The sequence below is a fragment of the Marmota marmota genome, unplaced genomic scaffold, assembly GCF_001458135.2.
Source record: "Marmota marmota marmota unplaced genomic scaffold, marMar, whole genome shotgun sequence".
Classification (NCBI taxonomy): domain Eukaryota; kingdom Metazoa; phylum Chordata; class Mammalia; order Rodentia; family Sciuridae; genus Marmota; species Marmota marmota.
In genome coordinates, this window is record NW_026000240.1 from 6500548 (window position 1) to 6511092 (window position 10545).

Consider the following 10545-nt stretch of genomic DNA (forward strand, 5'->3'; position numbering starts at 1 on the left):
AAAAGATGGAGGTGTAGTTCAGTGCAAAGTGCCCTTTGGTTTACAAAAAAAAACAAAACAAAACTGGAAACAGACTAGATAACTACTTCTTTAAAGAGTGTGAACTTGTAACTTTGATGAAAATAAAAACAACAAAGAAAAGAGTAAAGAAAAGTGGGAAGAATGATTTTGTCTCAAATCATGCCTGTTACAAGATTTGTTTTCCATTGTTTTGTGGTGATGGAGATTCAACACAAGACCTCATGCATGCTGGGCAAACACTATACCACTAAAGTATATCTCCAGTTCTATTACAAGATTACTTATTTTACCAGGAGTCCATTCTGAAGGACATGAGAAAAGACATTCAGACAATGCTTTTGTCCCCAGCCTCATACCTTACAATTCTATAATATTTTCTCAATTACCAAATGTTTTCTTCTATATTATTTCTTTGATGTTTACAATCCTGTAGGACATGTAGAATCAGGGTTCCTGTTTTCTATAGACATAGAACCTTTCATAGAGCTCATGTCACTTGCTCAGAATCATATAGTTAATGAGGAATTAGAATTGAGACTAAATCAATATTTATTTACTTTTTTATCTCCATTGCTTACTACAAAAATGATATCTGAATACACCCTTACAAAACTTTGAGAGCACTACAGAATATAAATGGTCTTTGCCTTACAGTAGTGCAAAAGTGATATGCATTCAGTAGAAATCAAACTATGGTGTTAGGTAGGTTAATGCATTTTTTACTTATAGTATTTTCAACTTAAACAGTGTTTTTTTTGTTTTGTTTTGTTTTGTTTTTTTTTTAGGACATAACCCCTCACATGTCATGAGCATCTGTAGAATTAAAAAGTCACTGTCCTTCCTTACTCGGTCATAGTCCTGTCCCCCTCCTCATACACACTTAGAGTTACCATTGTTACATTGATGTTATTACTCTACAATGTAGGGAGAAGATACTATTAGGGGAGAAAAAAAAAAGAAAAATAACAAACGTTTTTTTCTCCTCAGGTCCTTAAATTCCTAGCAAAGTGCCGTAAGAGAAAGAAACAACTTGCTCCTTGGCAAAGACTCCAGGAACTCACTGATGCACGCAGAGTTGAACTGAAGCAACAAGTGGATGATTATATCAGAAGACATTCAGTATGTAGGCTTCTATGCCATAATATCCATATTACACTATTCCATTGCATGGTATCTACCAGTAAAGCAGGGTTTTATGATTCTGAACATTATTGTTGATATAAGATGATTCATTGACTTTACCATAGTGTTAATGGATTTGTAGACATTATTTATAGTGATATGGCCATAGAGGTATACTTAGTGGCAAAATGTACTTTGCTTCAAATCAGTTATATCTTTTATCATACTAACAAGACTATGTCATTTTTTTTACAATACTACAATAAAACTTTAGCTATGTTGCATCTTCCAAAATAATAATAGTATACGTAGCTGTCAGTATTCATTCCTATATATATGTGCTCAAACAAACATGAAAAATTTGCTAGACTGTTAATGAACCTTAAGGAGCTGATAAGATACAGCATTTAACTATCTACCTTTTATGATTTTATTATTATAATACTGCTAACACTTTTTTCCCCAACAGAAAGATCCATATCTTTGACTTTCAGTGAACACAGTACTGCAAATCAAGTGTTATTTGCTTCTACCATTCTCTTCTCTCTTTCTCTCATACTAATATGCTTCTTGAATTTTACAGAGAAAATTGACAATTTATACATTTCAATCAATCAGAATTCTTATTTCTCTCATCTGAACCAACCACTCATAGTATCTCTTGGCACCGTTCACATTAATTTTGTTGATTATGATATCATTGTGTTTTAGTTCACTAGAATAGTCAACTAGTCTCCCTCCCTCCCTCCTTGCCTTTCTCACTCCTCCTTCCCACACACATAAACATATACTTCTAAAACCTAAAGATTCTAGGTAACTAATGTTAGAGGTTTGATGTGATATTTAAGTATTTCTGTCATTTACCCTTTCATTCTTCTGAAGCTCCCAGCCCCTCAAAAATATATATACAAATAGGAAGCAGAGTACAAATGTGTTAGTGACTAAGTATGAATTTGATAACCACTGGAACATAGAAATGATAAAAACTAATTTAGATAGCAGGGTTCAGTCCAGTGATATAACTAAGGCCTCCTGCTTATAGAGGCTTTAATATTTATTATATAAATTTTTAATAAAAAATAACTGACTCTTATAATGTGTACCACATGGCAAATATTTTCAGGCCATTTAGCCTGTATGGTAGCCATTTATCTCTGCTGTAGTAGCATTAAAGCAGCCAAAGAATATACATAAATCAATAGGTGTGGTTATGCTTCAGTAAAATTTATTTTCAAAGGATATTAGCTTTAGTTTGCTGGCTTTTTTTTTTTTTTTTTTTTGGTTGATATACATGTGGTTTTGCTTCAGGTAAATATTGGTGTCATAGCCCTTTTTACAGGAAGCTGAAGAAGAAGGACTTGTAGGATGGGAGCAACGAATATTTTATATACCAAATAACATTTTTTGTTGGCCCAAGGATTTTTTTTTTACATAATTCTGTTCAGACCTCTTTGAAAGGGTGAAAACAAACCTAATAACCCTATGATAAGACCTTTGTTTTGAACAAAAATTATGGTAATTTTTAGTAGTATCTATAAGGTCTAAAAATAAAAATGCATAAAATCAAGGAGGGGAGAAATAGATATATAAGGGTGAAAGGCTTTTATATATATAAAGTTGTATGCATCACTCAAAGGTGATTGAGAAATTAAAGAGGTGTACTCTGAATCCTAAATCAATCTATAGCTCAGTTGGTAGAGTGCTTGCCTCACATGCAAAAGACCCTGAGTTTAATCCCCAGCACCACCAAAAAGAAAACTAAATCAACCACTAAAATTAAACAGCAAAAGAGTTAAGCTAATTAGCCTATAAAGGAAATTAAAATGAATCATAAAGGCTAGGGATATAGCTCAGTTGGTGGAGTGCTTGCTTTGCATGCAGAAGGCCCTGGGTCCAATCCCTAGCACCCAAAAAATAAATAAATAAATAAAACATACTTTATTAGGGGGCAGAAAAAAAGGAAGCATTAAAGAAAGTGATGGGACAAATAAAAAATATCAAAATGATAGACTTAATAATGACCATATTACAATAAATGTAAATGGTCCACCAATTAAAACACAAGTATTTTCAGATTAAATTAAAAAGTAAAGCCTGAGTATAGAAACATATTTTAAATATGAAAATATAAAAAGATATAGCAAAGTATAATGGTGTAGGGCTATTTTTAATGAAGAGAAAATTTAAAATTTCTAAATGTTTATGTACCTAATGACAGTTTCAAACTACATGACACCAACATGAATGAACCTTTAAGAAATGCTAAGTGAAATAATCCAGACACAAAAGGAACGTTTCATTTATCTGAGTTAGAATAGTTAACTTGATAGAAGCAGAAAATTAAATCATAGTCTCCAGGAACTAGAAGTTAGAGAATCTAATCTAGAAATAAACTCATATATATAGCCAGTTGTTTCTTTACTTTTTCATTCTTCCAAAGTTAATGCAGTAGAGACACTGAAGCAATTATATATCTTAAAAAATTGAACTTGGATCCACACATCATATCATTTACAAAATTTAACTCAAAATGAATAAAAAACTTGAATGCAGAACATAAAACTATAAAATTTCTTGGAGAAAAATTGTGACCTTAAGTTAGGCAGAGATTTCTTAAATACAATACCAGAAGCAAAAAGGAAAAAAAAAAATGATAAATTGAGTATGTAAAAACTTAAAACTTCTGCTCTTCAGAAGACACTTAAGAGAATTAAAAAAGAGGACAGATTTGGAGAACATTTTTGCCAAGCATATCCAGAATATAAAAAAGGTCCTTTAATCCAGAATAGTGAAAGAACTTTCAGAACTCAACAATAAGGGCTAGGGTTGTAGCTCAGTAGTAGAGGCACTGGGTTTAATCCTCAAAACCACATAAAAACAAATAAAATAAATGTTTGGAGCAAGATACTCCCTTTAAAAAAAAAACTCAACAATAAGAAAGTATATGACCAATTTTCTAAATTAGACAAAATTCAAACAGAAATTTCATCCAAAGAAAATACACAGGTAACAAACGATGCGTCATTAGTCATTAAAACAATTTTAAAAAGTGAAAGAGGCCAGACAAGTTAAAATGCATGCTATGTGATTTCCACTTATATAAATTTTAAAAATATAAACTACAGTTAACAGAAAGTAAGTCCATGGTTGTGTGATATGGGAAGATGGGAAGGGTGTGGGTAAGGGAATATCAAGGAAATTTAGTGGTGATAAATATTTATTATCATCATGGTGATGGCTTCATATACATAACATCTGTCAACGCTTAATAAATTGTACCCTTTCAGTATTTGCTAGTGATTATATGTCATTTTTACTGCAGTAAAGCTGCATATTTTTTTTAAAAAAAAATGTGACCTAAATGCTGTTTTTTTCTTTTTTTTTTTAAGTTGGGATTAAGGGTTCTGAGCTTTTAAAGCATAATCAGACTGGCTATTAATAAAATATGACCAATGAGCCAGACACAGCGGTTCATGCCTGTATTCCCAGCTATTCAGGAGGCAGAGACAGGAGGATTATAAGTTCAAGGTCAGCCTAGATAACTAAGTAAGACGCTATCAAAATACAATTTTAAGAAGGTCTGGGAATATAGCTAAGTGGTAGAGCATGTGTGAGGCTTTGGGTTTAACCCCCAGTACTGAGGGCGGGGGAAATTTAAAAATATGACCAATCTCTTAGGTTCTGGTCAATCGTATTAACAACTCCTTCTTTAGCCAGATAACAGAACCTAATTGCAGAGAGGTACAGAAGCACAACTGACGCTTCTTCTCTGTGAGCAGAGAGAGAATGAAAGGAGAGAGAAGCATTTTTCCTTTCCACCAAATATATCATAGGTTCTTGAGCTCTATAGAGTAGACTGATTTGCTTTTAACAGTTTTAATAATTTACAAATTTAATTAGCTTTATAAAAATTACATACTCAAGCCACATGCACCACTCCCCAAATTCTAATTTAGTAAATTTGATGCATAGCCTCATTATTCTATATTTTTAAATTTTTAAAATTTGTTTTAAATGTAAAAATCTGCAAAACACAATTTTAATCATATCTTAATATAAAGTCTTTAAGAACATTTATATTGTTGTATAATCATCGTCACTATTCATCTTCAAAATGGTTTTCATCTTAGATAACTGAACTCAAACTGTATCCATTAAACATGAACTCCCTTCCCTCTCCACCCAGCTTCTGAACCATCATTTAAAACCATTTTCTCTCTATGAGTTTGACTACTCTCCTGTAAGTACCACATAGGACTGGCTTCATAATGTATCCATCTGTGCCTGATGTATTTCACTTTGTATAATATCTTCAAGGTTAATTCATGTTATAGCTTATAAGTCTGAATAGTATTCCATGGTATGTTTATAAGACTTTTTGTTTATACATTAAACGATAGTACGATAGTACATAGGGTTCCAGTCTCTCCTCAATCTTGCCAGCATTTGCTCTGTTTTTATAACAGATAATAGGTGTGAAGTTTTATCTCATTATGATTTAGATTTGCATTTCTTTAATGACTAATGATTTTGAGTATCTTTTCATGTGTTTATTGACTATTTGTATATCTTTACAGAAACGTCTGCCCATTTTTAAGTTATCAGATATATGATTTGCAATTATTTTATGCCATTCTGTGAGCCACCCTTTTACTTTGTCAATAGTGTCCTGATATACAAAAGTTCTGCATTTTAATGAAGTCCTGTTTTTTAATTGTTGTTGCCTAGACGTTTGGTGCAAGAAATCATTGCCAAAACCTATATTGTGATGCTTCCCTTATATTTTTTCCAAGTTTTACAGTTTTAGCTCTTACATTTAGGTTTTTGATATCTACCTACCTACCCCTCCACACCTGCTCATAACCTATATGTATCTGTGAGGGTATTGCTTGTAGGACCCTCATGGATATCAAAATTCTCAGATGCTTAATTGGCATAGTATTTTTCCCATGTAAACTATACACATCTTCTATATACTTTAAATCATCTCTAGACTGTTTATATTACCTAATACAATGTAAATGCTAAATAAATTGTTGTTATGCTATATTATTCAGGAAATAGATGATCAAAAAAAAATTTCCTCACTAAAAATGTCATGTTTTCCTAATACTTCATTATTGTAGTTGGTTAAATCAAATTTGTAGTTGATTTGGAGGGATGACTAATTCTGGTGCATACTCCCCCTGTCTTTTAAAACAAAGTGCTGCTTTGGCCATACTTTTATTTGCGTAAGATTCTGTGGCTGAAAAGTAAGGTATTGACTAGAACAGGCTTACAGAGAAAGCTGTGGTGAAAAAGCTATGGCGTCAGAAACTTTATCAGCTCTAAAGCTAAGATTATTTCCTCCTTATCCAAACTAATCATTTAAGTTTCCCTTAAATTAGCTGACTAACCAAAGGAATATGACCTTATAGCTGATTTGTGTCGCTCATTCTGTGAAACCAGAAGCAGTTATAACATTTTAACTTAGATATCTAAGTTTGGGAGTAGGAATGAGTCAGAAGTAAGATTGTATTTCAAATGGGGTCCAGAACTAAAAGAATTGTCCTCAGACAGTGTCTTTACCAAACCCTTCATAAATTTCACTACGATCTCTCAATCTTATCTCTTCACCCATAATACCACATTGTCTGCAGAAGTGATACATGGTATTACACCAAAAAGAAATTTTCCCACCTGCATTTTTATCTAAGTCTGTTTTGAAATCATTAGTACTTACACAAGTAAAGTAACAGGAGTCATTCATGAGATACATACAGCTAAGTATTCTAGAACTCTTAGTCACTGAGCAAAACACAGTTAAATGTCCTTCTTGTGACAAGTTTTTCTCTCTTGTTTTTCCAGGGTTCTCAGATATCAGGTGTGGCCAGCAGGGAGCTCCATGCCCAGGCTCAAGAACAACTACAGCACTACTTTATGGGTAGGACCCTGGAAGAAAGAGCTCAGCAGCACAGAGAAGCTCTTATGGCTCAGATCAGCACCAATATTGAACAGTTAATGAGTATGTGCCTTCCATTTTTGTTTCATAAAAGAAATAGCCTATGCAAGAAATGTGGCATCCAAAATCTTCACAAGAAAACCATTGTTAATGGTCTTTTAATCAAACTCCCATCCCCAGGAAATTTCTAGATCCTGTCAGCACACAATGATTTCAAATGATGCAGCTTCTATAACTTCCTTCTTGTGGACTTCTCTCAGCCTTACTAACATTCATATATGTCAGCCCAGACAAAGTTATAAATTTCAAATATACTGAACCCTACTAGCCAGATTCTATGTAATCCCAGAAGCTTTTAGTCATTTTTGAAGATGATGATAATAATTTTATCATTCTTTTTAATTTTACTTATGTTTTGGTCCTGGAGATTGAACTCAGGGACACTAAACCACTGAGCCACATCCCCAGCCATTTTTTGTATTTTATTTAGAGATAGTGTCTCACTGAGTTGCTTAGTACCTTGCTTTTGCTGAGGCTAGCTTTGAACTCAAGATCCTCCTGCCTCAGTCTTCCAAGCTGCTGAAATTACAGGCATGCGCCACTAGGCCTGGTTATTTTATCATTTTATAATGAAGTGCTTTCACAAAAGTTTCTGTGTTTAATGACTGTGAGTGTTTCTACCCGCTATAGCAGCAGCTGTTGGATACTAATATACCATCCAAAGTAACAGATTCAGAATTCCTGTGTTGTAGCCGAGTTCCAGCTCTGTAGTTTCAAGTTCCTACTTGTTTGGCATAGGATGCTTCCACTGACCTGTTTATTTTCTGTTTACTACAGAGGCACCAAGTCTGAAGGAGGCAGAAGGGAAGGAACCTGAGCTATTCCTAAGTAGATCCAGGCCTGTGGCAGCCAAGGCCAAGCAGGCCCATCTCACTACACTGAAACACATACAAGCACCCTGGTGGAAAAAGCTTGGAGAAGAACCAGGTGATGAGATTGATGTTCCAAAGGATGAGCTTAGTATAGAATTAGGAACATTATTCATTGGTGGAACCAAACCGCCCTAGGGAGTTACCATGAAAATTGACACATTTTATATTTCAGGAAATTATATTACTTTTGCCTCTGGCATATGCTGTTAGACTAGAGCTATCCTAATGTGATTTTCCAGAGGTTTCTCTCCCAACAAGACTTACAGACAGTAAGCAAACAGTTATCATCTACCTCTTTTTCAATTCTCTTTTTCTTTTTTCTACACCCCTGTCTGTGGTCCCACATAGTATTTGTGTGGCTTTCATTGTGAAACTAAACTCAGTATGGCATTATATTGTTGATTAAAATGTGAAATGTCTTTTGTTTCTGCTCTTTTACAATTAAATGGGTTTTTTTTCTAAATAAATATGTTCAACAGTTGTTCTGAAAAACTTGTCAGGATTATTTCAGGTTTTATGTTGTTATTTAGAATTATTGTTTTTATCATCATCATCACCAGATGTATGTTCTTGGCCTTTATTAAAAGGTAAGGAAAATAAGTGATCAATTGAAAGACATTTCACTCTTCTATAAAGTAATGGTTGTACTCATTTTCCATTTTCTTACTTCTAAAAGGAACTATATATGCACATAAACATGGAATTGGAGTCTATGCAGAAAAAATTTCTCCAGATACAACTGCATTATTTTAATTAAATTATGACAACTCTATAACTACTGCTTCCCTTTTGTCTCCTTGGAATCTCAGAGCTAAATATAATGTCTAATTTTCATTGCATTCCTAGATACGTATTCAGTTATTTGGCTCTAATTTAATAATCCCTGATTTATGTATTTACTTTTAATTATATTTTAATACTCAAAGTCACCTCAGATTGTGTTTGTAACAATACAGAATTTAAGGGGCTGGGGATGTGGCTCAAGCAGTAGCGCGCTCTCCTGGTATGCGTGCGGCCCGGGTTCGATCCTCAGCACCACATACAAAGATGTTGTGTCCACCAAAAACTAAAAAAAATAAATATTAAAATTCTCTCTCTCTCTCTCTCTCTCTCTCTCTCTCTCTCTCTCTCTCTTTAAAAAAAAAAACAATACAGAATTTAAGTTAAAACAGGAAACAAATCATGACTCTCTACCATAAAGAACCCAGAGGGTTCTCTTTGTGTAAATCAGTGAAAATACTAGAATTTCTAGATTGGAAGACCAAATGTATAATGTCTATTTTCCCAAAATTCATTTTAGTAAAATTCCAGTCAAAATCCTAATGTACTTTATATTCATAGTTGGAAAAAATGTATATAATTCACCTATAAGACTAAACAAATGAGGGCTGGGGTTGTAGCTCAGTGATAGAGCACTTGCCTAGCACTTGTGAGAAACTTGGGTTCCATCCTCAGCTTCACATTAAATACTAAATAAATAAATAAAAGTATTGTGTTCAACTAAAAATATTTTTTTAAAAAAAGAAAAAACAGATGAGAATTCTGGTTTTAATTAGAATGTAGAAAGCTAAATGAAAATGTTGCTCCCACCTTAATTAAAAAAAATGCCAGATGATCTACAACAAATTTTCTTGAACCCATCAATCAGATAGCTAAGGCCTCAAGCCAACCAAGTAAACCAATATGGAACTCAGCAGCTGTGAAATAAGGTATTTCATCTTTGATAGAGTGAAGGAAAAACAGGTGATTATGTGAGAAGAAATCAACTAAAATTTTAACAAATTCCTAAAGGCCAATGTGGGCTAGGATGTCCACTCAGAATACCTAGGATTCCCACAAAGAGAATTAGAACCAAATGCTCACAAGAAAGGTTAAGGGCAAGGCAGGAAGCCTGAAGAAACCTCCTTAGCGGCACAGGCAAACGTAAGGCTGCTACAGGATAACATAAAGCAGCTCTCAAAGCTCCACCCACTTCTCCAGTCCTTTCTCTTAAAAGTCTTAATCTGCTGGAGCAGGAAAAGCAAGCTTTCTTACCTCCAAGAGTCAGGCTAATTCCATTGCATGTGAGAAAGAATTGGGGAGGGATAGAAACAGGCACCCTAAAGACAATCAGAGTATTGCTGAAGACCAGGCAGAAACAAAAACACTTCACTGCCGTAGTCCGACTGGGCTGCCTAAGTCCGGCTGGGCAAAATAACCGAGAGGTGACAAGCAACTTGAAGGTTGAAGCAGGAACTACTTTATTGTGAGTGATCTCAGCAGGAACTGAGAACTCAAACTAGCGGGCACCCAAGGTAGCAGGAGCCACTTCTCTGCCAGACCGCAGAGGTACATATACCCAACTAATTACACACAGCTTAACTTAATTGACATCATCTAGACACAGCAGTCAGTCATTAAGGAATCCTCATCATCTTAATGGCTCGCTGGCCTTGGCTCACAAACCACTCCTCCTAGCATACTGCCAGGCGCCATCTTAACTTGGTTGTGGCCCTCATCATCTCCCCCTTTTGTTTAATTTAAACAACA

At 34.3% G+C, this 10545-nt stretch overlaps 1 protein-coding gene across 3 annotated transcripts in view; it reads left to right on the forward strand.

The window, feature by feature from the left end:
* The window catches only part of Iqcb1 (IQ motif containing B1), a 52360-nt gene extending 43852 nt beyond the window's left edge, over positions 1–8508 (forward strand). For all 3 annotated transcript variants that reach the window (XM_015486878.2, XM_015486877.2, XM_048794445.1), the window contains 3 exons: positions 1009–1140; positions 6991–7147; positions 7922–8508. In XM_015486878.2, the coding sequence (XP_015342364.1) occupies positions 1009–1140; positions 6991–7147; positions 7922–8151 (519 nt within the window). In that variant the 3' untranslated portion in view covers positions 8152–8508. The remainder of the gene's footprint in view (positions 1–1008; positions 1141–6990; positions 7148–7921) is intronic.
* Positions 8509–10545: the final 2037 nt, after the last annotated feature.